Below are 27,723 nucleotides of genomic sequence, written 5' to 3'. Positions count from 1 at the left end.
TCACTCACTCACTCGCTCTCTCTCTCTCAACTGCGCAATTGATTGTGCACCGCTACGTTATCAAAGAGAGTAGCATCAAGTAGATTAGCATGTAGACCTAAAATCGCACTCTGTGACGAAGGTTTGACCCCAGCCTTTGCCAATGTAGCTGACATGTCATCCGAAATGTCACTCGAGCGTTAAACAGACAACTGTCGTCGAGTGAAGCGGTGAAGAGCAACAACTCCATGTGCTGATTACGGACGTCGGAATATACAACAGAGAGTGCACTGGGGATTTCGAGGGCGACTAGACGGACCCCCTCTCACTCTCCCTCCCTCATTCCAGTCTCTCCCTCGCGCAAAGTTTTCCGTCCTGTGACAGGATAACATCGCTAACAAAGAGCATTTCTGGCAGTAAGAAACCGCACAAATGGAAGCAGTTGAGAAAACTCTCACTTACCGAGACGACACCGGACCTTATAGAAAGCTGCTTCCTGGAAATGAAGACAAAAACCAGTGCAACACTAAGGCAAAAAGTGACGAATCCAATTATGTTGATTTGGATGATTTACTTGATATGAATTCAGAGTGCACAAAAACTGTTAAAGTGACTTTCACCGGTGACGGTAACCAGCTTGCAGTTTTCAAATGCAACAGTGATACGTCCGGAGAGAGGAGCCCCGGGGTTCGCGAGATTGATGACAATGTGGATCAAATCTATGAGGAAACATCGAAGGACAGGTGGGCAGATAGGCCTGTCTTGGAAGACCCCCCCATGGACACTTATTTGACAGAATTTAACAGAAATGTGGACTTGGGGAATGACAATACGACAGAATCCCAGAGCGAAATTGTGCCTCGTGATTATAATGTCCCTAGCGAGTGTGAGGAGTTACAATACACAGACATGTATTTGAACAGTAAAACCGAATCGGACGACGGTGAGAGCGTAGTATTGTCAGACCATTGTGCGCCTGATACGGTGATGGACGAATCGCACTACATTACAACGCACGAAATCCAACTGACAGAGCTTGACCATGATGTCGATTATGATTTTGGACGGGGAAACTGTTGGGATATTGAGGACGATAATCTGGTTTATTCATTTGTGGATTATGCCTCTTTTGAAAGCGATGAAACAACGGAGGAAACTTTGATAGGCCTAGTGGATGGTAGGAGCCAGGCGAAAGTAAAAAGCAGCAAGGCGCAATGTAATGTGCACCAACGTGTTTCTGGTTGTGCAGTTGTCAGCACTGAGAGTGAGTTTTGTGACTCTGACAAATGCCCCAGCTCAGATGAAAGCATTTGTAAAAAACAAAACAGTTGTGGGAATTCGGCGGGGCAAATTCACCTGTCAATCAAGACGTCATCAAGAGCAATAAACGACTCTAACAATATCATTGAGAATGAAAACATTTGTTATAATACCAAGCACATGGGAAACAGGAGTCACTTCTTTTTTACAAGCACTGACGCCAGAGCTGAAGCCTTGTGCGATAGATCCCAATATTTTATCCCAGCCCCGGGACGTCAACACTTTGCAACTAAATTAAGAGGGAAAGATGTTAACGAATATTCCAGCGGTGCGTCAAGTTCGATTAGTGAACTGGACGACGCTGATAAAGAAGTGCGTAATTTAACCGCCAAATCATTTAGGAGTTTAGCATGTCCCTATTTCGATGCTATAAATTTGAGCACTTCAAGTGAGTCTTCAATGTCAGAAAATGGGCTTGGCTTAAACAAGTGGTCAGCTTTCGTTGACCTTAAATATGGTAATATGTCACATGGCAGAGAGCAAAATCTAATCGCCCATAAGAGTGCAACTGCAACTTTTGAAATGAACAAGAACGCAGACTATAAGAGTATACATGGTATTGCCATAAGCAACAAGAAAGTACCCCAAACCAAGATGTTTTCTTTGAATACAAAAATATCTAGTCCACAACATGCATCTTCCTCTACCCAAAACGTAGAGCTTACAGGCCCATTTGAACCAGGCAGTGAGGTTATCACTTTGACAAAGACATTGAATTTTCGCTGTAATGTTGAAGCGGGGTCACCTGAACCCGGGAAGTCTCCCAAATATTCAGAAAATGTGTCAGGAGCACGTTCCATGGATGAAGTTACCGGCACCTTGCCAGCCAAGCCAGGATATGAAGTGAGCTACCAACACAGTGACGCGGGTGATAGCATGGAAGGCACACATAAGAATGCAAGTTTCGCATCAAGTCTCTTAAAAAATGTAATTTCCAAAAAAATGCAATTTGAACAGGAGCGTAAGATGGAGAGGGGGGAGATACGGGACACGCATCCCACGCACTCCCCATGCTTTCAATGCAAGGATAATGATGGGATAAGGGAGAGGGATACAGAGAGAGGCGTGCATAGTCAATCCACAAAATCGGGTTCGGGATACACAAGCAATTATTCGGATGAACAAGGGGCTGTGGACAGTAGACCTAATTCTTGTGACCCCAAGGAAGAGCGTACAAGAACATTAGCAAGCTTTCAGCCCATAAATGAGGCAAGACTAGATTCTCAAAGGGATGCATGCGAGCCGACAAGAGGATCCCTGAGCCATAGCCAAAACAGCGCATTCAAATCATGGAGGGATGGTGAGCCAGAGCCCCAAGATGAACATGAAATTCGTACCGTTTTAGATGGGACACACTCCACAACAGATAACACGGGGGAAAGGGAGTTAGACACGAGGTCTGTAAGTAGCAAGCTAACTAAATTGTCACACTTGTTTGTTCCAAGTTCCCATCGTCTCCCTAAAGATACGGAATTGAAAGAACAGGTGTCAGACAGTACTTTACTCGGTGCGCAAAAAGAGCAACAGGGGGACAGAGAGAGAAAGTTAAGACCTGACAACAATGCAGGAATCGTGAAAGGGTCAAAGGCACCCGAGATAAAAATACGCCTGAGGAGCGTAAAAGAAAACAAATGCAATCCGCTAAATATTGACAACTTGTTAACCCCTAATATAAGTTATCCAATAAAGTCAGCAGGTGACTCCAAATGTCAGGTGCTGCCAGCGTCAGACAGAGTGCCACACTTTACGGTTAGGGATATAAGAGACAATAAGTGCAAGTTTCAGACGCCAATTCATCAGGTAAGAGACGTACGTAAATTGGTCAAGAGTTCATATCGTTTAGTCTCAGTGGATAACAGCGAGAGTAAAGGCGCAGTCGCCCCTGCAACTGCCTCATTACGCGAAGATAATAAAGCTTCTAAGAAACTACCCGGTAAAAAATCGCCTCCCTCTTCAATTGTAATAAAATGTCAGTCTGTAAATACAAATAGCAGTACTAAACAAGGTGTGCTTGTAACCGAGGCTCCAAAGCAGAGACAAATTGAGAACGATAGGTCATCCCCAAAACCATCTCCAGACTGTGCCAAAAATGAACCCACGTCGCTGCACAGGGCGACGGGCAGACCTCCAATTGGCTTCGCTAAACACCCCAACACAGATCAGTCCGAGGCTAAACAGAAGCAGGAAAAAATGGTCGAGGCAGGTGAACGCAAACCGGAGTCGAAAATACCAAAACAGGTGGCGTTAGAGAAACTAAAGGCGGCCGTTAAAACAATGGAACAGCTTTATGTTTTTGACAGAAATGAATGGAAGCGCAAGAGCCAGGCTCCCTGGCCTATTACAGACAGTCATGTTCTGCCACTCATTGCTAAAGAGGAGCATGGTGGCCCGGAGGAGCTAGGTTCAGCAGGTGACAGAGAGAGGCTTATTACAGAGACAAACACAGACAGGTTGCCAGAAACATGCAACATTCAAGAAGAGAAAGGTTGTCTAAGAATAATCCATGTCCCATTCACAAAGAACACATTTAAAACCCAGTCACAACAAAGTAAAATGTTTAGCAACAAAAGTGTGTTTCATTTGGGGAACAGCATTAAGACAGCTGTCAGTAGCAGCAGCTTTGCTAGTAGGAATGGGCCACAACCCTGTTCTCCATCACATGCAACCTCTATGGTGAAAAGCATTAGCACTAAGACCCCGAAAGCTCCACTCTCATTGAAAATATGCCCCTCAAAACGAGCGCTGGAGGACAGGGGAAGGTTCAAAAGCAGCTCCACCACAGAGACAACACCACAGCCCATCAAATCTGGCAACCCAGACTCTGAAAACTACTTAACAATACCTGTAGAAGGCCGGTGTGTCGGTCAAGTGAAACTGCCCATTCAAGAGCAGATATTCCCAAGCAGCCCTGCTGCCAGTCAACCTGGCATCACCGACACCAAGAGATCCGAGCATAATTCTATCCAGTTTCTCAAACGGTCCCCTGTTGTCATGGAGACGCGGCCCCCGGATACCCCCACCATCCCCACTACCGCCACCATCTACCACCACTCTCTACCAGTGGTCAAGCAAGGAGCCCCCCAGCCGCAGGTGTTCTGCTTCTCCCCGTCCATTGCCCCCTTGCCCACAACCCCTTCGGGGGGAAACCCCTTCCAGCCTACCCAGAGGAAGATGCTCTTTGATCCCACCACCGGACAGTACTACCTGGTGGACACTCCGAGTGAGCCAGTCACCCGGCGTCTCTTCGACCCTGAGACGGGCCAGTATGTGGACGTGCCCATGCCTATGCCTATGCCACAGCTGCAGCCAGTGACCCCCATGTCGGTGTCCCCCCTGGCGCTGAACACGGGAGGGGTGTACTCACCCAACTACATGATCTACCCGGGGTTCCTCTCACCCATACTTCCTGCACAGACAGTGATGACACCCCAGGTCGCATCCTGCGTGGCATCCCAATTGGACGACGAGAGCGGGAATACTGCTCACAGGAAATACACCCTGGTGCGTGGGGGGGGACAGGAGGGTAACATGCCGGGGGCAGAGAGCCCCTACTACAGTGCTACTGGAGGGTCAGTGCCAGCATCAGTGCCCGTCACCTTGGGCCACCACGTCACCACCCGGGGGAGTGCGGCCTTGTCAGAAGGGAAACCACCGGTCATCAGCATCACGTCCCAGCAACGCCCGAGAATCATTGCACCACCCTCCTTCGATGGGACGACCATGAGCTTTGTGGTGGAGCATCGGTAACCACCAAGGGAATATACACAGTGAGTCACCTTGAGTGTTTCCTTCTCACTCATGCTTGTACCATATCTAAGCTGTACAGTCTGTGGCTGGAATACAACCTTAAATTAATTGTATAAATATTGACAACATGCAAAGACCCCAATCTGTATTGGAATACCACCAAGCATGCCATTAACATGTTTACATAGTGTCTTTGTTTACAATCTACAGCCCCTTTAAAATCCCCTTTTTGACAGCATATACAGCAGGTGAGTATTATCTCTGTATGGCCCTGATTCCGATTTAGGAAATTAAGCCTTTCTTACGCATGCCTTTCCTACGTACTTCTCAGTAGTTGGTATTCAGATTTACTTTATCGTAACGTGCTTTGCAGGTGTGGTTCCCTTGCGCATGCTGAATAAATGTAATTCAACCGCTGAAAACCCTCCGACTTGCTGGCCAACAGATTTTCTCTTGGAGTTTTCATTCAGTAGGGCTTTCAGGTCATTTATCTTAAACCGTCCCTTTAAATACGGTGTTCCTTGTAGTTCGAATTTTGTCGACACTCAATAGAATATCTAGAGATTACGGGTTCAGAATATTACGGATAAATGAAAGAACACCATCTAAATAGGCTATGTGTATTCAGTCTCAGTTTCAGCACCAATTGGTAGATTAAAAAAATACTCTGATCTTTAGATGATTTAGATTTAGGAAAGTATTTATGAATCATAAAAGGCTTGGAGATTCTTTACTCACGAAATAAAGAAAACGATGGTTTGATTAAACATGCTCTGCCATTTCCCAACTTCTCAGAGCATTTCTCAGAGCATTGCGTATTATTCTGTATGTAAATCCGAGACACTCCATTCAGTATGATATGTTAAGTTTGGTATGGTTGCGTAAGATAGATGGTTAGTTTAGGCAAAAACTAAAGTAGGGTTGTTGGTCTATAACTCGAATGTTTAGCAACCCAAAGGACAACTTTAGAATTTTTAACTACTTACTACTTTTTAGCTACCTTGCAACTAATTACCTTACCTAAACCCTAATCTTAACCCTTTTATCTAACCCTTCACCTAACCCCTAACATTTTTAGCTAACCCTATCATTCGTTGTGCAAAGTCGTAAGATATTGTACGTTTTGCAATTCGTCACATATAATACAAATTGTAATTTGCAACATATCATATGGAATGGGTGATGGACATCCACAAATTAATACATACCATATGAAACATTACATATCATACATATCATATGAAATGCTCTGAGACCAAGTTGCATTACCTGGTTGTTAAAATTCTAATAATTTGGCTAATTTAAGTTTATGTGACATAGTGTAGAGAATCATTGTACCATTTAAACCACTTTAAAATATATTTTCCATAACCAAAAATATTGTATTTTCAGCTCTTTGAAACGGGTGTACAAAACCGAAAGAAAAAGACACAAAAACAAAACTTATGAACTGTAAGCATAAGAAATAGCACACATAGAACATGTACCACTTCTTAGACTTGCTTTCAATGAGAATGACAGATCAATAACACACCTGTTTATGTGAATTTGGTCAGGTTGCCCAAAAAGTTACACATTGCAGCTTTAATTCTAAAAATTGCCACATTCAGTTTTTCAACCCATGATAATGTTGAAATATTAGTGTACATAGAATTATAATAGGGAGAATAGTGTACAATAGTAGGCTATTGCCTGCAGTAACCATGGAACTGTGCAATGGCACGGCCAAGTTATAACGAGTGCGCTGAGAGTCGAGAAGCAAGTTCAGTGAGTGTTTTAATAAAATAAACGGAAAATAATACAAAACAAGAAACACACAGCACACAGAGATGAAACAGAAACAATAACACCTGGGGAAGGAACCAAAGGGAGTGACATATATAGGGAATGTAATCAGGGAAGTGATGGAGTCCAGGTGAGTCTGATGACGCGGTGGTGCGCGTTACGATGGTGACAGGTGTGCGCCATAAGGAGCAGCCTGGTGACCTAGAGCCCGGAGAGGGAGCACACGTGACACAAGTATTGCGCAATACTTGTGTTCAAACTGTTACGGCTTGGTCTGTGCTCCATACCATAGTATTTTAATTAGCCTACATGTCTTTTTTTTTTACATTATGAACTGTGACTAACAACCACCCCGCCATGGCGAATGAAGATAAACCAAACAATGTAATTAAATGGAATGATAACGTAGGCTTTACCAACTGAAGGGAACTAACGGTAAATTGGCAGTTGAATATGTGTGGTTATTAGGCCTACTGATGGTTGATACTGACAGTGGCTAAATATTTAACATGATAGAAATAGGAAACAGAGACAGTCAAGGTAGCCTATAATTTAGACATTCATGAGTGCCCATCCCTGAAAGTTAAAAGGCTGTCAAATTTAAATTCTGCATAATGGCCCAGCATTTCATAAACCTTTCTGTGAGAAAGTTGATATGTTTATATGATTCAATTTGCTGCCTTATGACTGGTGTCACATTTGTCTCCAGCGATTATAAGTTAAAATAGATCTAAAACAAGTGTAATTTATATTTACAATTCCCTTATTCAAACGGATTACTTATTTACCAAGCTATATCAAGTTGTAAATTACAGTGCATGGAGAATGCTGTTATTTCTATTGGGAAAAAATCTAGCAGATGCTATTTACACTTGGAACCATCACATTCGCTCGACCTTATTCATGGTTTCCGTGCGCGTAAAGGTGGTGTAATTATGAGAGAATTAAGTCAAGGACAAAATACGATGTATCTGTAGACACAGCTCCGCAACACCTCCATTTCTTAGAGCTCCACCCCGAACGAATATCAGGTGAATAGCATTCTATACTCATGCTTAAATTCAAGTTCAGAATATGCATAGAGAGAAAAGTGCATAAAAACGGAATTACGGTACATTTATGCGCACTTAACTCGGGTCGGAATCAGGCCCTATGAGATTTGTATTTTTTTTAATCCACCACCTGAGAAATAATGGTTAAGATTTGGTTTGAGATGTGTGTTGTGAAATGAAGAAAATTCATAACTTTCATTATGAGCCAATTTACAATTACCAACAAGTGGATTAAAGAGATTGAACGAAATATTAAGCACTTACACATTTGTAACATATTATACGAATTGGAATTCGTAACATATACAAATTGCAGGGGGGGGGGGGGGGTATTTTTTTACATTTAAATTGTAATTTAAAAAATTGGTAAGTGGGTTTGCGACAATTTTCATAAAGCCTTTCATAAAGAATTGAATTAATGCTCCATTATTGCATTAGTATTAAAAGTGCCACGTCCCCCCTCACCCCCTCCCATCTACTTGGAAATGTAAGAAGAATGAGGAATGCTAGATTAGGAATTAGTATAATGAATGAGGAGACCAGATTGACTTGGCACAAGGAGCATCCTGTTCCCTTATGATGAATGACGATCTTATTAACCTTTTTTACACTTGTCTAATGATACAAGTCCCCTGAATTGTATTTTGATTTTACGTTGCTGTCTCCAGTCAGGCCTTTCAAGTTATCGAGTTTGTTTATTGAAATAAGACACAGACAGGTGAGGAAATGTCAATTGTTTTGGATATATTTGACCTTAGGATCGCTGGAGACAAATGTGTAGCCAGCCATATGGTAGCTAACTGAAGCATATCAACATTTCAACTTTTCCACAGTGAAGTTTATGAAATGCTGGGTTTATTACTGGCAAGGATGACATTTGGAGACCTAAACTATAGGCTTCTGTAGCCACGCGCAAATTATATTAAAGGGGCAAACCTACCGAGTTGATTTATGATTTCTAGTATGTTTTAATTATATCCCTGGGCTTTTTACTGTATTTTTAAAAAACGGTATCAGGCTAAACAATTAGCCATTTTCGGTAGCCACCATCAGTTATACCCACATACTGTATATTTATAACTGTCACTTTAGTGCTAATTTCCTTACATTTTGCATCATTCCATTACATACTTAGTTTACTTTTCTTTCCTCTGTCACATTTGTGTGGTTGGAACAACCAGGAACTGAGGATCACCGGCAATAGTGGCTCATGTTAGTCTAATGTATTACAAGTTGTGCAGTCATTTAGGACTTGTAGCTCACATATGTAGCAGTTTAAACTTGTAGCCAGCCTGCGCACAGTTCATGACGACTGGACCGTTGTCATCACAGTTCCATGATTAGTGGGTATTATTAGGGTATTATTAGTGCATAAAGGCTTTCCAAACCTGTTTTTTATTATTATTCATGAATATTTTCCTAACGCTAAATAAATAATATACAATATCAGAGTATTTTTAAATCTACCAATTGGTGCAGAAAAATAGACGAATATGCATGTATTTAGGCCTACATGGCTTTCTTTCATTGATTTGATTTATTATTTATTTAACCTTTATTTAACTAGGCAAGTCAGTTAATTAAGAACAAATTCTTATTTACAATGACGGCCTACCCCGGCCAAACCCGGACGACGCTGCGTCACCCTATGGGACTCCCATTCACGGCCAGTTGTGATACAAATCAAATTTGATTGGTCACATACACATGGTTAGCAGATGTTGTTAATGCGAGTGTAGCGAAATGCTTGTGCTTCTAGTTCCTACAGTGCAGTAATATCTAACAAGTAATCTAACAATTCCCCAAGAACTACCTAATACACACATATCTAAAGAGGTGAATGAGAATATGTACATATAAATATATGGATGAGCGAGATGGCCGAGCGGCATAGGCACGGTGCAGTAGATGGTATAAAATACAGTATATACATGTGATATGAGTAATGTAAGATATGTAAAACATATTAGTGACATTATTTAAAGTGTCCAGTGATTGGGTCTCAATGTAGGCAGCAGCCTCTCTGAGTTAGTGATTACTGTTTAGCAGTCTGATGGCCTTGAAATAGAAGCTGTTTTTCAGTCTCTCTGTCCCAGCTTCGATGGACCTGTACTGACCTCGCCTTCTGGATGATAGCGGTGTGAACAGGCAGTGGCTCAGGTGGTTGTTGTCTTTGATGATCTTTTTGGCCTTCCTGTGACATCGGATGCTGTATGTGTCCTGGAGGGCAGGTAGTTTGCCCCCGGTGATGCGTTGTGCAGACTTCACTACCCTCTGGAGAGCCTTACGGTTGTGGGCGGAGCAGTTGCTGTACCAGGCTGTGATACAGCCTGACAGGATGCTCTCGATTGTGAATCTGTAAAAGTTTGTCAGGGTTTTGGGTGACAAGCCAAATTTCTTCAGGCTCCTTCAACCGAAGAGGCGCTGTTGCGCCTTCTTCACCACACTGTCTGTGTGGGTGGACCATTTCAGTACATCTGTGATGTGTATGTCCAGGAACTTAAAACTTTCCACCTTCTCCACTACTGTCCCTTCGATGTGAATAGGGGAGTGCTCCCTCTGCTGTTTCCTGAAGTCCACGATCATCTCCTTTGTTTTGTTGACGTTGAGTGAGAGGTTGTTTTCCTGACACCCCACTCCGAATGCCCTCACCTCCTCCCTGTAGGCTGTCTCGTTGTTGTTGGTGATCAAGCCCACTACTGTTGTGTCGTCTGCAAACTTGATGATTGAGTTGGAGGTGTGCATGTCCACGCAGTCGTGGGTGAACAGGGAGTACGGGAGAGGGCTGAGCACACACTCTTGTGGGGACCCAATGTTGAGGGTCAGCGAAGTGGAATTGTTATTTTCTACCTTCATCACCTGGGGGCGGCTCATCAGAAAGTCCAGGACCCAGTTGCACAGGGCAGGGTTGAGACCCAGGGCCTCCAGCTTGATGATGACCTTGGATGGTACTATGATGTTGAATGCTGAGCTGTAGTCAATGAACAGCATTACATAAGCATTAGTTTTTGTCCAGATGGGATAGGGCAGTGTGCAGTTTGATGGCGATTGCGTCATCTGTGGACCTGTTGGGGCGGTATGCAAACTGAAGTGGGTCTAGGGTGGCGGTGATATGATCCTTGCCTAGTGCCTTAGACTGCTGCGCCACTTGGGATCCCTAATATTCTGAACCGTTTTCTCCATATATTGTAGTATCGTCCGCGGAGAAAATTCTAATTAAAGGCACACCAAATTTAAAGGGATGGCTTTAGATAAATGTACTGAAAACCCTATAGGTTCAAAATGTTGGTTGAAAATACACTAGCACTTACGAGCTTAGATGGTTCTCGAATTAATCAGGTCTCTGCATATAAATACTTAGGGACATGTTTGGATGATAAACTGTCTTTTAAAATGCTTGTTGATGAACTTTGTAAACGGCTAAAAATCAAACTAGAATTCCTCTATAGAAACAGGGCATGTTTGTCCTCTACAAATAGAAGACAAATTGTGCAAGCTACTTTTATGTCTGTTATAGATTATGGGGATATTATTTACATGCATGCTACGGCATCAACACTTAAATCTCTGGATGCTACTTATCATTGCGCACTTAGGTTTATTACAGGTGCTAGCTACAGAACTCACCACTGTGTTTTATATCAAAATGTGGGTTGGACTTCGCTGTCCGTGAGACGAGAACAACATGCTCTCGTGTTTGTCTATTAAGCACTTCTGAATAAACTACCTTCTTATTTATCATCACTCATCAATATTAGAATTAGAATTCATAAAACCAGGTCTCAAGCATGGATTACACTTGAGGCCCATGCGATTTCCACAGAGTTGGGTATGGCTGCCTTTTCCTGTTAAGCTCCTTGCCTATGGAATAGCTTGCAGACTAAACTTAAACTTGAGACTCTTGTCCCCCTTGCCCATTTTAAATATTTATTGGAGGATTGTTATTGTGGTATTGCTTGTAACGGTTTCGTGTAATGCAAGTTCTTGTGCTGTTAGGGTAATACCTTTTGTGTTATCTGTGATCGTTTTGTTTGTGTTGTTTAGTGTGTAAAAAATGTGTAAACATGTATACACAGGGCCCAGCTGTAAAAGAGACCTTGGTCTCAGTCTGTGTTCCTTGTTGAAATAAAGGTATAATAATAATACTGAATGAATACTCCACGAGAAAATCTGTTGACCAGCAAGCGGGAGGGTTTTCAGCAGTTGAATTACATTTATTCAGCAAGCGCAGGGGAACCACGCATGCAAAGCCTGTTACTCACCTACATAGGGTAAGTCTGAATACCAACTACTAAGAAGTACATAGGAATGGTGTGCGTAGGGAAGGTGTACATTTCCTACAGTAAGTCTGAATCAGGCCCCAAATTAGTTATCTGGTATTATAGTTTATCAGTGCTTCTAAGTAATCAGTCACAGACTGTACTTTATGGTAGTATTTCCAGTAGTTACCTAGTGTTTACTAGAAGATTATGTAGTAACAATACTTTCTGGTACTTTAAATAATTATACACAATTGGAAGGCCTACTTGATGTTGCTTGTTTTAGTGAATTCTAAAGAAAGAAAAATTGTATTTCTGTGTAATGTTTTCAGTTTGTCCTATACTTTCGAAGTAACATATTCAGAAAGCATCTCAGAGTAGGAGTGCTGATGTACAATCAGTTTCTAATTTAGATCAACATTTTTAAAAATTACATTGACTGGGAGGACCTGATCCTAGATCAGCACTCCTACTCTGAGACACATTGTGAAAAAAGGCCACTGTCTGTACCGTTAGATACAGTGCCTTACTACTGTCTCGTTGATGGTAGGTAATGAGTGATAACAGAGATTCCTAAAGGGATAGTTCACCCAAATTACAAAATTACATATTGGTTTCCTTACCATGTAAGCACTCTATGGACAAGGCATGACCACCATGCTTTGGTTTTGTCTACCTGATCACGGGGCGGCAGGGTAGCCTAGTGGTTAGAGTGTTGGACTAGTAACCGGAAGGTTGCGAGTTCAAACCCCCGAGCTGACAAGGTAGGTTTCTAATTTAGATCAACATTTTTAAAAATTACATTGACTGGGAGGACCTGATCCTAGATCAGCACTCCTACTCTGAGACACATTGTGAAAAAAGGCCACTGTCTGTACCGTTAGATACAGTGCCTTACTACTGTCTCGTTGATGGTAGGTAATGAGTGATAACAGAGATTCCTAAAGGGATAGTTCACCCAAATTACAAAATTACATATTGGTTTCCTTACCATGTAAGCACTCTATGGACAAGGCATGACCACCATGCTTTGGTTTTGTCTACCTGATCACGGGGCGGCAGGGTAGCCTAGTGGTTAGAGTGTTGGACTAGTAACCGGAAGGTTGCGAGTTCAAACCCCCGAGCTGACAAGGTACAAATCTGTCGTTCTGTCCCCTGAACAGGCAGTTAACCCACTGTTCCCAGGCCGTCATTGAAAATAAGAATTTGTTCTTAACTGACTTGCCTGGTTAAATAAAGGTAAAAAAATAAATAAATGCAAAATGCATTTGTGGCTCAAATCCAATGCAAGTCAATAATATCATATTATCATTTTCACTCTTCATATCCAATCAAGTATTAAAAAATGTATTGTGGAACTCAATTAAGTTACATATAGTTTCAACAGAAACTGAACTGATAAATAATCATACAGGATAGCACATTGTATGTCCAGTGTTGGCCCGAAATTATTGGCACCCTTGATAAATATGAGCAAAATTGACTGTATAAAATACATAATTAAATTATGGTATACTCCAAAAAAATGTTACAATTATATTATTTTATACTAATACAATTTCTCAGAGAACAAGATTTTGTTTAACACGTAATACTTTTTATCTCAAAAAGGTAGGGGTAAAAATGATTGACACCGCTGTTTTCAATGCCTTTCAATACCTCACCTTGTGAGGTTAATGACACTGAGCCTTTTTCTATTGGGATGTATCAAACTGTCGCATGCAACATATACCCATGTTTTCATTGATAAATCAGAGCCATATTAAATTTTGCGGGAATACTAGGCACACGCAAGGTCCAAGTACACCAAGACAGTCGTGAAGAGGGCACGACAAAACCTATTCCCCCTCAGGAGACTGAAAAGATTTGGCATGAGTCCTCAGATCCTCAAAGGTTCTACAGCTGCACCACTGGTTGCATCACTGCCTGGTATGGCAACTGCTCAACCTCCGACCGCAAGGCACTACAGAGGGTAATGCGTACGGCCCAGTACATCACTGGGTCCAAGCTTCCTGCCATCCAGGACTTCTATACCAGGCGGTGTCAGAGGAAGGCCCTAAAAATTGTCAGACTCCAGCCACCCTAGTCATAGACTGTTCTCTCTGCTACCGCACGGCAAGCGGTATCGGAGTGCCAAGTCTAGGTCCAAGAGGCTTCTAAACAGCTTCTACCCCCAAGACTCCTAAACATCTAATCAAATGGCTACCCAGACTATTTGCATTGCCCCACCCCCTCTTTTACGCCGCTGCTACTCTCTGTTATTACCTATGCATAGTCACTTTAATAACTCTACCTACATGTATATATTACCTCAATTACCTCGACTAACCGGTGCCCCCACACATTGACTCTGTACCGGTACCCCTTGTATATAGTCTCGCTATTGTTATTTTACTGCTGCTCTTTAATTTCTTGTTCCTTTTATTTCTTATTCTTATTCGTATTTTTTAAACTGCATTGTTGGTTATGGGCTTGTAAGTAAGAATTTCACTGTAAGTTCTGTTGTATTCAGCGCATGTGACTAATACAATTTGATGCAATTTGATTTGATTTAATTTGATTTAGAGTATTTTTTTGTGAGCACACACCTTTGATAAATGAGGCCCCAGGTGTTTACATTTGTTTGATTACATGGAAATAAATATTTTGGCCATGCATCCCAGTGATGGGTTTGGCATCAAAATGAGACTGCATGAGCAGAAAATAACCCATTCCTACTGTAAAATATGGTGGTGGTTCTTTGATGTTATGGGGCTATTTTGCTTCCACTAGTTCTGGGGCACTTGTTAAGGTCAATGGCATCATGCACTTTACCCAGTACCAGGACATTTTAGCCAAAAACCTGGTTGCCTCTGCCAGGAGGCTGAAACTTGGCCGCAAGTGGATCTTCCAGCAATACAATAACCCTAAGCCACATGAAGTACAGTAGGGGTGCTGAGGGTACTGCAGCACCCCCTAATCTTTTTTTAAAATGTTATATATTTTTTAATACAAAAAAAAACTTGTACTTGTTAATCAATCTCTTTCTCTGAGCAATTGTATTCGTATAAAATAATATAATTTCCCAAATATTAAGCATACTTTATAGCTCAGTATCTGAATAGTATTTATTTAATAATAAGTATATGAATAGCCAGATTGCTAAATAGTCAATGAATAGTCAATGAATGGTACCCAAACTATCTCCACAGACTCTATCTCCACTGACTAGCTAACTGCTAGTCCTTGCTAACTGCTTGCTTGCTAACCCGGTCTGCTAACTGCTAGCTTGCCTGCCCGGTCTGCTAACTGCTAACTCTTGCAAACTGCCTGCTTGCTAACCCGGTCTGTTAACTGCTAGCTTGCCCTGGTCTACTAACTGCTAGCCCATGCTAACTGCTTGCTTGCTAACCCAGCCTTCTAACTGCTAGCTTGCCCTGGTCTACTAGCTGCTACTTTGTTTAGCTCCGGCCTACTAACTGTTAGCTTGTTAGCCCCAGCCAGCCCAACCACTCACTGGATCCATATGTTCACTTGGCTACGCATGCCTCTCTCTAATATCAATATGCCTTGTCCATTACTGTCCTGGTTAGTGATTACTGTCTTATTTCACTGTAGAGCCTCTAACCCTGCTGAATATGTCTTAACCAACCATGTTGTTCCACCTCCTACATATGCGATGACATCACCTGGTTTAAACATCTCTAGAGACTATGTCTCTCTCTTCATTACTCAATGCCTAGGTTTACCTCCAATGTACTCATATCCTACCTTACCTTTGTCTGTACACTATGCCTTGAATCTATGCTATCGTGCCCAGAAACCTGCTCCTTTTACTCTCTGTTCTGAACGCTAGAGGGCCAGTTCGTATAGTCTTTAGCCGTACCCTTATCCTACTTCTCCTCTGTTCCTCTGGTGATGTGGAGGTTAATCCAGGTCCTGCAATGCCTAGCTCCACTCCCACCCCCCAGGTGCTCTCATTTGTTGACTTTTGTAAACGTAAAAGCCTTGGTTTCATGCATGTTAACATTAGAAGCCTACTCCCCAAGTGTGTTTTACTCACTGCTTTAGCACACTCTGCCAACCCAGATGTCTTAGCCGTGTCCGAATCCTGGCTTAGGAAAACCACCAAAAAACCTGAAATCTCCATTGCTAACTATAACGTTTTCCGCCAAGATAGAACTGCCAAAAGGGGCAGTGTTGCAATTTACTGCAAAGATAGCCTGCAGAGTTCTGTATTACTTTCTAAGTCTGTACCCAAACAATTTGAGCTTCTGCTTCTAAAAATTCACCTTTCCAGAAACAAGTCTCTCACTGTTGCCGCTTGCTATAGACCTCCCTCTGCCCCCAGCTGTGCCCTCGATACTATATATGAACTGATTTCCCCCCATCTATCTTCTGAGCTCGTGCTACTAGGTGACCTAAACTGGGACATGCTTAACACCCCAGCCATCCTACAAACTAAGCTTGATGCCCTCAATCTCACACAAATTATCAATGAACCTACCAGGTACAACCCCAAATCAGTAAACACGGGCACCCTCATAGATGTCATCCTAACTAATTCGCCCTCCAAATACACCTCTGCTGTTTTCAATCAAGATCTCTGCATCCGTAATGAGTCTGCGACCAAACCACCACCCCTCATCACTGTCAAACGCTCCCTGAAACACTTCTGCGAGCAAGCCTTTCTAATCGACCTGGCCGGGGTATCCTGGAATGACATTGACCTCATCCCGTCAGTAGATGATGCCTGGCTATTCTTTAAAAGTGCCTTCCTCACCATCTTAAATAAGATTGCCCCTCTCAAAAAATTTAGAACTAGGAATAGATATAGTCCTTGGTTCACGCCAGACCTGTCTGCCCTTGACCAGCACAAAAACATCCTGTGGCATTCTGCATTAGCATCGAATAGCCCCCGTGATATGCAACTTTTCAGGGAAGTTGGGAACAAATATACACAGGCAGTTAGAAAAGCTAAGGCAAGCTTTTTCAAACAGAAATGTGCATCCTGTAGTACTAACTAAAAAAAGTTCTGGGACACTGTAAAGTCCATGGAGAATAAGAGCACCTCCTCCCAGCTGCCCACTGCTCTGAGGCTAGGAAACATTGTCACCACCGATAAATCCGCTATAATTGAGAATTTCAACAAGCATTTCTCTACGACTGGCCATGCTTTCCACATCGCTACCCCTACCCCGGTCAACTGCCCGGCACCCTCCACAGCAACCCGCCAAAGCCCCCACCATTTCCCCTTTACCCAAATCCAGATAGCCAATGTTCTGAAAGAGCTGCAAATCTGGACCCCTACAAATTAGCCGGGCTAGACAATCTCTTTCCAAAATTATCTGCAGAAATTTTTGCAACCCCTATTACTAGCCTGTTCAACCTCTCTTTCGTATCGTCTGAGATTCCCAAAGATTGGAAAGCTGCCGCGGTCATCCCCCTCTTCAAAGGGGGTGACACTCTAGACCCAAACTGCTACAGACCTATATCTATCCTACCCTGTCTTTCTAAGGTCTTCGAAAGCCAAGTTAACAGATTACTGACCATTTCGAATCCCACCATACCTTCTCCGCTATGCAATCTGGTTTCAGAGCTGGTCATGGGTGCACCTCAGCCACGCTCAAGGTTCTAAACGACATCATAACCGCCATCGATAAGAGACATTACTGTGCAGCCGTATTCATCGACCTGGCCAAGGCTTTCGACTCTGTCAATCACAACAATCTTATTGGCAGACTCGACAGCCTTGGTTTCTCAAATGATTGCCTCGCCTGGTTTACCAACTACTTCTCTGATAGAGTTCAGTGTGTCAAATCGGAGGGCCTGTTGTCTGGACCTCTGACAGTCTCTATGGGTGTGCCATAGGGTTCAATTCTCGGGCCGACTCTCTTTTCTGTATACATCAATGATGTTGCTCTTGCTGCTGGTGATTCTCTGATCCACCTCTACGCAGACGACACCATTCTGTATACTTCTGGCCCCTCCCTGGACACTGTGTTAACTAACCTCCAGACGAGCTTCAATGCCATACAACTCTCCTTCCATGGCCTCCAACTGATCTTAAATGCAAGTAAAACTAAATGCATGCTTTTCAATCGATCGCTGCCCGCACCTGCTCCTCCGTCCAGCATCACTACTCTGGACGGCTCTGACTTAGAATACGTGGACAACTACAAATACCTGGGTGTCTGGTTAGACTGTAAACTCTCCTTCCAGACTCACATTAAGCATCTCCAATCCAAAATTAAATCTAGAATTGGCTTCCTATATCGCAACAAAGCATCCTTCACTCATGCTGCCAAACATACCCTCGTAAAACTGACCATCCTACCGATCCTCGACTTCGGTGATGTCATCTATAAAATATCCTCCAACACTCTACTCAACAAACTGGATGCAGTCTATCACAGTGCCGTCCGTTTTGTCACCAAAGCCCCATACACTTCCCACCATTGCGACCTGTACGCTCTCGTTGGTTGGCCCTCGCTTCATACTCGTCGCCAAACCCACTGGCTACAGGTTATCCACAAGTCTCTGCTAGGTAAAGCCCCGCCTTATCTCAGCTCACTGGTCACCATAGCAGCACCCACTCGTAGCATGCGCTCCAGCAGGTATATCTCACTGGTCACCCCCTAAGCCAATTCCTCCTTTGGTCGTCTTTCCTTCCAGTTCTCTGCTGCCCATGACTGGAACGAATTGCAAAAATCTCTGAAGCTGGAGACTCACATCTCCCTCACTAGCTTTAAGCACCAGCTGTCAGAGCATTTTACAGATCACTGCACCTGTACTTAGCCTATCTGTAAACAGCCCATCTATCTACCTACCTCATCCCCATACTGGTATTTATTTATTTATTTTGCTCCTTTGCACCTCAGTATCTCTACCTGCACATTCATCTTCTGCCGATCTACCATTCCAGTGTTTAATTGTTATATTGTAATTACTTCGCCACCATGGCCTATTTATTTCCTTAACTTACCTCATTTGCACTCACTGTATATAGACTTTTTGTTTTCTTTTGTTCTACTGTATTATTGACTGTATATTTTGTTTAGTCCATGTTTAACTCTGTGTTGTTGTATGTGTCGAATTGCTACGCTTTATCTTGGCCAGGTCGCAGTTGCAAATGAGAACTTGTTCTCAACTAGCCTACCTGGTTAAATAAAGGTGAAATAAAATAAAATATCTTGCACTGACCCTACGCACACTCACTATTTTGACACTCCCACTTAAAGCCAACACACATTCAAATAGACTACGCACACACACATAACACAACACAAACACACATACATACACATTACACACACACTTTTAAAGTCATCATTTGCTGCTGCTACTCTGTTCTTTATTTTACTCTTATTATTATCTATCCTGAGTCGCTTTACCCTGCCTTCATGTACGTATCTACCTCAAATACCTTGTTCCTCTGCACATTGATCTGGTACTGGTACTCCCTGTTTTTAGCTCCATTCTTAAGTATTTTACTGTTATTCCTCGTGTTTGAATTAAAATACTATTTGAATAATTATTTTTCAACTGTGCGTCATTGAGAAGGGCTCGTAAGAAAGCTTCTTTTTTTTTTTTTACCTTTAACTAGGCATGTCAGTTAAGAACAAATTCTTATTTTCAATGACGGCCTAGGAACAGTGGGTTAACTGCCTTGTTCAGGGGCAGAATGACAGATTTGTACCTTTTCAGCTCGGGGATTCGATCTTGCGATCTTGAAATTGAAATCTTGAAATTGCGATCTTGCAATTTAACGGTAAAGTCTACACCAGTTGTATTTGGCACAAATAACATTTCGTTTGAATTATTTATTTTATAAAGTCATCTTTATCAATTGTGTCAATCATTTTGGAACACACTGTATGTCCACATACAATCCACTAATGAAAGTCACAGTTCATTCCAATGTTTGTCGAAATGTTATTTACAGAATCCAGCCACATGCCTTGCCCAAATGAACTGTATAACATCAGAGTTCTATAATTGCCATGGCACCTAGTGGCAGCCTAGGCAAAGAGCTCATGTACATTTTGTACATATTTAATTGTTTTTATGTAAATACTTTTTACAAACTTCATTTTTCAACAGCTAAAAGCATGCAGATCAAGTCTTGATATCATGAATTGGAATCCTGCCTGTATCTTGATGAAAATCAGCAAGGCCAATAAGCTAGCTAATGCTAGCTCGCAGGTGTATGTTCCATTACAACACCTTTGGGTTGTTTTTCAACAATGGTGACCCAAGAGGAGGCTATGCATGCAGAGTTGACAGGGGGCCAGCTTTTTCATTGCTTAGGGGGTACTTCTGAAGTAAGGAGTGGGCTGTACTCTGTGAGGAGCTCATCACAGAGTCCCAGTAAAGAAGAGCTGCAAAAAGGCTGAGACGCCCTGCCAACAACTCCGGTCCCCACCTCCGCTGACTATCAGATCATCGGATCCTTCCAGATCATCAGATCCTCTCATGACTGCGGCTGTCCATCTTCTGAAGGCTTCAAGAAGCACTCAAACAGACTTGATCTAGCTACTGTTGTATAATTATTTTTAAATTGCTCGTTTATTTTGCTTAACAAGCGTTTTGAGATTCTGTCTGTAATGAAAAGAGTGAGATTATTTTCATTTGTCAAACAGCAGCCAAGCATCAATTTTTTTTTTTTTTACATTTTATTTTATTTCACCATTATTTAACCAGGTAGGCCATTTGAGAACAAGTTCTCATTTACAACTCCGACCTGGCCAAGATAAAAACAACAAAACAGAGTTACACATAAACAAACATACAGTCAATAACACAATAGAAAAATGTATGTACAGTGTGTGCAAATGTAGAAGATTAGGGAGGTAAGGCCATAGAGGCGAAATAATTACAATTTAGCATTAACACTGGAGTGATGGATGTGCAGATGATGATGTGCAAGTAGAGATACAAAAGAGCAAGAAGATAAAAAACAATATGGGGATGAGGGTGTGCTATTTACAGATTGGCTGTGTACAGGTACAGAGATCGGTAAGCTGCTCTGACAGCAGATGCTTAAAGTTAGAGAGGAAGATATAAGTCTCCAGCTTCAGTGATTTTTGAAATTTGTTCCAGTCATTGGCAGCAGAGAACTGGTCGAATAAGATCCTCGATATTTATTGGAAAGGAGCATCAAGATCATCACCTTGCACTTTCACCACCCTGTGAAGTTCATCATCATTTATTTAATCTGTAGCCTAATAAACATTCCCCGAGTCGTAGTCGGAAGACCACACAACATGTCATCATGTGACTCCAAGTTTACTTCGATATGATGGTTATTATATCAATATTTGCACATAAGAGCGTTTTCATAATGAATTTTACAGACACAAAAATATCCCACCTTGTCTAGCGTATTTTGTTTTGTCGACATTTGGAAAGTTTATGACAAATTTGCTGTTTCCATCAGGCCTGTCATACATTTTTTTTTATCTGGCATGTACTTTACGTGTATAAAAAGGTTGGATGGAAACCTGGTTATTGTGACAAAATACAGCTTAAATGTTGAAAATGTATTTCAGACAATTTTATCACTTACATCTACATTTAACTTAATTACATTTTCGTGGGGGAAATATACTCAAATTGGGGTTCCTCAATACTAAATGTATCATACATGTGAAGGGAGATTTCCATTGGCACTGTCCTTTGTGTATTGACTTTTGTGGATATATTGAAACTCAAAATCAATTCTTCCCTACGCACCCTCCCCTACCCCTTCTGTCCTCATCCTCTCTTTCACACACACACACACACACACACACACACACACACACACACACACACACACACACACACACACACACACACACACACACACACACACACACACACACACACACACACACGTGTCGGTGTACTGGGACGATTGCATGAGGGATACATGTCAGCTGGGTCAATGACTAGGGAGTCAGATGGGGTTGAGTGGTAGCATTGGGCACGGCTGGGATAGCGACGGGAGAGAAAAGGTCAGGCAATGTAAAGTATTTGTTGTGCTGATGCAGGAGGGGGACAGCTGCTGGGAGAGATCAGATGCTGGAGGGGGGGGGGGGGGGGTAGATTGGTGAGCGAGGCTTCAGCAGGTTCAACTTTTTATAGGTCGCCCCTCTCTCCTAAAAGTGGAGGAGGTGGACCAGCTCTTACGTAAAGGGGTTACATACTTTTACTACGTTTCACTCTATCTTTTAAGGGTCCCACTTTACATTGTTGCTCTTATTCCTGTATAATAACACCACACTGAACCTCACACCCAATATTTTGACCATGTCCACTTTCGCAATGATGGCGCTGTGAATTAAAGGTTAACACTTTATATGAAATGTTAGACCTATTTAATAACGATGTAATTACTCAAGTAATAACGTTGTGTTATCTTATATTATAAGTTAATATGGTAGTTGCTTTGTAATTGCATGGTTATGAAGTTAAATGACTATTGATAATGAATGACAAAAGTTGCTGAACTTGCTATCAGAAGGCAACTACTAAATAACTTTCATATGGGTGGGTCTAATCCTGAATGCTGATTGGTTAAAACTACATTCCAGCCAGTGTCTATTCCACAAGTTACCACCAGCTAAATCTATGACGTTAAAATGCCTCTTCCATCTTTTATTTAACTAGGCAAGTCAGTTAAGAACAAATTTGTATAAAACTTGCTGTCTCTGACATTTGCAACATATCAAAATTCAAATTCGATCTCCAGCTGTCCCATAGTAATGAACTTGTCGTGACGAGACAGACAGGCAGGCAGCTTTTCTCAGCCAGTCGAAATCATGAATCAGTATCATTTTTATGGATATATACAAAGAACAGTCAATAGAAAACAGGTCAAACGAAATGAAGTGTAGCTAGTTTGCAGTCTTTTCAGCGAACCGAAGTGATTGTGCTTGCTGTGTTGTTGGCTAGCTCCTCTGAACAGTGTCCTGACGAGAGAGCATTTGTTTTTTATGCCAGGTGAAATCGTGCATCATTAGCCCATTGTTATGGATGTATCCAAACAAATGTCACTAGAAAACAGCTTAAACAAATGCAGCTACCTTGTTATTCTGGCCACACTGTTTGACATGACTGTAAGTCAGCTGTAGTTGGCTAGCTAGCAAGCAAAGAATAAGAACGTTGCCAGCCAGTATGACAATAGAACGACTGGGTCGCGTCTATAGTTACAGAACAAAAAGACTTAATGACTGGGTCGTGTCTCCGGCAACCGAACTGATAGAAAAACGACCAGCCCGCTTGGGAATCAACCCTAGATATGTGTCAGCACAATATCTTGTGGAAGGATGAAATAGTATGATTTAAAATAATCAAAATAACTTTTAAAATGAAAATATGTAAATAAATGTTTTGAATATGTTGGTAACCTGTTGATTAAAAGTGATAATTCCCACAAAGACTTTGTCTCGGGCCTAACAACACCCGTGCCAATATATCCTCCAAACACTGGCTTCGAGGGCATTATCACTTAAATAACAGCATGCTAGTACGATGTTATTGCTGTAGCATGATGTACAACAGAAGTGGATCCCAACCTTTTTCAGTTACTGTACCACCAACTTAATTGTGCTCTGCCGGGAGTACCCTAGAAGTACCCCCTCTTGTGCATTTGACCAGTAGGCCTATGGTCTCCTGAGTCTTCTCAAGTACCCCCTGTGGTTAGGCCAAATACCCCCAGGGGTCCTAGTACCTGTTAAGGTTTTCTTCCATCGAAGGAGAGGAGGACCAAAATGCAGCGTGGTTATCTCGATACATCTTTAATAAAGATAATAACGAACAATACAAAACGTACCGTGAAAAACCAAAACAGCCCTATCTGGTGCAAACAAACACAGAGACAGGAACAATCACCCACGAAACACTCAAAGAATATGGCTGCATAAATATGGTTCCCAATCAGAGACAACGATAAACACCTGCCTCTGATTGAGAACCACTCCAGGCAACCATAGACTTTCCTAGACTACTATACTATACCACAATCCCATAACCTACAAAAAAAGCCTAGACAAAACACACCACATAAATAACCATGTCACACCCTGGCCTGACCAAAATAATAAAGAAAACACAAAATACTACCAGGGCGTGACTTCATAAAGGGCATCCCTAAAGCTAACATAGTGGTGTCCTATCTCTTTATCAATACAATTAAATAATGAACCTTGTCCAAGCCAAAAAAGCCCATAGGACAGGAGCCTATCTCCTGTTTCTGTAGCGTGAGGTAGCTTGGTGTACACCTGGACAGGATGCCAGTATATCACCGGGCCTCACCCCCAATCCATCTACTTAATGCCGAGTGCCAAGCATCGGGTCCCATTTTTTGAGTCTTTGCTATGACTCACTGGGATTGAACCCCCAACCTTCCAATGTCAGGGAAGACACTCTAAACACAAGGCCACTGAATTAGCCTCTGAACACAATTTATTGAGTAATTAGTATCACACAGGTATAATAGTTAATGTGAGTGTTTAATTTACTGCACCATTGTTGCAAAAGTGGATGTGGTCAAAATATTGGGTGTGAGGTTCGCCAAGAAAATAAAAACAAATTCAAGCCTTTTCAAATGAACCCTTATCATGATTAAGTTTTATTGCATGTGTCCTGACCCCCATCCTTTGTTGTTTTTCTACACAGGAGTGCTTCTTGAGGAGCCTGTCCTGTGATAAGTAGATGTTTCATGGTAATCTTCTCACACCCTTCTTCGCACCCAGTCCACCAAATTCCACCTGAACCCACAATGTTTCCAAGCCCAACCACCTGCCACCATCACCGCCCCATCCAACCCTATCCTGCCGGTGGTCTTTGCAGCACGTCTGTATCTGTAAAGCTATGCTTCATGCCTACCACTTGTTTGTAAGGTAGCTAATTGCTTTGTAAAAGTGCTTTCAGATCTGTATTTAGATTACAGAACATTCCTTTTGTTCAAAAGCAATTGGATTCAGGCACTGCAATATTGTGATTCAAAAGGAAATAATGTAGACTGTTTTCCAATTAAGATTCTATAAAAGTTACACACGTGCGCGTGTGCGTGCGCGAGTGTGATTGTCCCAACAAAAATATTTAATCAGTAGACGTACAATAGACCCTATTACACCATACATTGGAAAACATTTGCATTTGCAGGGGGGTTAATTCTAATTCAATGCATCATATAGATTGAAAATCCAATCCAGGAATTATTTTTAATGAGGGAGTTTTTTATTCTCTAAACTGAGGCGTTTCCTTTTTCTCTTGGCTCTTTGGTGACCTGGAGAAGTAGTAACAAGATCACACTTCTAGCTGCACCCTTTGTTTCCTCCTTTTGCAGCTAATAGCCACACAGTTATTGGATTGTATGATTTGATGTGCTTTTATATGACATTCGTATGGCACTCTCCTTGTATGCAAATACTATGATGATAGACTTAAGAGAAACACACTAAGTGTGTTGCTGAGAAAAGCTGGAGCCCTGGGACCTGCCACATATTTAGTGGTTGTTTAGAGTCAGAGGTTGGCTATATAGTATATTTGGGGCAAATGTTTCCCAAGTTGCTTTACTGTATGCTTAGGGGAGCCAGCTATAGTTGAGACATTTTATGGGATAACCTCCTCTATAGGTTTTGGCTAACTTTTACACTCACGTGTAAAAGGACAATGACATGGGTTAGGGTTAGTGTGTGTATGTACTGTATGTGTTTAGTAATTGTGAGGTATTATGCATTATGTGAACAGACAACAGGCTAGCGTGTTACAGAAGAACTCAGATAAATTAGAAATGCATCAGTCGATCATTCATTCATACATAAGCATTTTTTATTTAAGATTTCACAATGTTTTGGGTGGTTACCTACTTGTAGACAGGAACAGGAACAGGAACGGGAAAGGAATTGTCTTTCCCTTTGATCCTTTTCTTAAATGGCAATTGTTTAAAAAATAGTGGGTACTGCTATTTCATGCCCATTCTGAATACCAATTGTAAAAAATGCTTATATTCATATTCAATCAGGACCAGTGTTGGGGTGAATTCAAATTTGAATTCAGTCATTTCAGGTTATGATTTGAAATCAAATTAATTCATTGAAAATTGCTCATTATTAAAACAAATTGGTATGTGGACTTTTACATTTATTAATACAATTTCAGCTCACACCAGGGATGAATGAGCTAACATGAAATTGACTCCAAATTTAAAAAAATATACTAATCTCTTTCTTTCCTTTTGAACAATGTTGCAGTGCAACAATAGACACTCACGCTTAGAGCAATGGTGCTTTCTTCAGTTTTCATTTATTTTTTAAGTTCCATGTTTGAATATGCATATTGTAGGTTGCTGTTTTTCTTGTTTTACACATTAGAAAATGCATTAAAAGGTATTTTCAGCTGCTGGTCAGTCTTTGAACCTGAAAAATATATTTGAGTTTTCTGTCTGTGACAACGCACTGTATAAAAAAGTAACCTGTGAGTTGATTCCACTGTGGAAGAAAGTATAGTCACAGTACAACCCACTGGGCCATGGATCTATAACATTAAAAAAATGTTCACCTGTTACAAAAGGGTGGATTAAATTGACTAACGGTATTTCAGCTTTATCATGCAAACATTTGGATTCAAACGTCAAACATGATAACTTTCAAAATGTCAAACCAGAGAAGACAATTTATTTGTATTTTTATTTTACATATCATTTCTTGTGTTGTTGGTTTTTATGAAATGGTTCATATACTGTGGTATGTAAACTGAATTTCCTTCTTAAGGGTGTGTAATTGCTGTTGGGCACATTAGTGCACTTGGCAGGCTAGATACATTATTTTATTCACCAACCAAAAGCAGTGCATACTGTAACAGTTGAAGATTGGTTGATGATGTTTCTTGTCCTTCAAAAGGAAATTTGTTACGCATTAATCCTGATGAATTATTGAATAGTAGAATGAAGTCTAATTGAATCCTGACACAAAGTAGCACATTCTACTGAACAGTACATTCACACTACTTACAGTGCCTTCAGAAAGAATGGACTTTTCCAAAATGTTTGTTGTGTTACAGCCTGCATTTAAAATAGATTAATTTGAGGTTTTGTGTCACACACAATAGCTCATAATGTCAAAGTGGAATTATGTTTTTAGAAATGTTATTTTTTTATTTTATTATTGTCAATTACATGGCTCACTCTGTGTGCAATAATAGTGTTTAACATGATTGTTTGAATGACTACATCCTCTCTGTACCCCACACATACAATTATCTTTAAGGTCCCTCAATCGAGCAGTGAATTTCAAACACAGACCATGGAGTTTTTTTCAATGCCTCTCAAAGAAGGGCACCTATTGGTAGATGGGTAAAAAAAAAAAAAGCAGACATTGAATATCCCTTTGAGCATGGTGAAGTTATTAATTACACTTTGGATGGTGTATCAATACACTAAGTCACTACAAAGATACAGGCGTCCTTCCTTCGTAACTATGTTGATTTCACCATTAGGCCAATGGTGACTTTAAAACAGTTACAGAGTTTAATGGCTGTGATAGGAGAAAACTGAGGACAGATAAACAACATTGTAGTTACTCCACAATACTAACCTAATTGACAAGAGTGAA

The 27,723-nt window shown here is 41.5% G+C and overlaps 1 protein-coding gene across 1 annotated transcript; it reads left to right on the top strand.

The window, feature by feature from the left end:
• Positions 1 to 29: 29 nt before the first annotated feature.
• Positions 30 to 27,346, top strand: LOC110497500 (uncharacterized protein C4orf54-like). Its single transcript, XM_021573632.2, has 2 exons — positions 30 to 5,066; positions 24,785 to 27,346. The coding sequence occupies exon 1, from the start codon at positions 412 to 414 to the stop codon at positions 5,044 to 5,046; it is 4,635 nt and encodes a 1,544-aa protein (XP_021429307.2). The 5' UTR covers positions 30 to 411; the 3' UTR covers positions 5,047 to 5,066; positions 24,785 to 27,346.
• The last annotated feature ends 377 nt before the right edge of the window (positions 27,347 to 27,723 follow it).

The sequence above is a fragment of the Oncorhynchus mykiss genome, chromosome 19 (assembly GCF_013265735.2).
Source record: "Oncorhynchus mykiss isolate Arlee chromosome 19, USDA_OmykA_1.1, whole genome shotgun sequence".
Taxonomy (NCBI): domain Eukaryota; kingdom Metazoa; phylum Chordata; class Actinopteri; order Salmoniformes; family Salmonidae; genus Oncorhynchus; species Oncorhynchus mykiss.
Note: the sequence above shows the minus strand (reverse complement) of the source record. Positions and strands in the feature narration are given on the sequence as shown.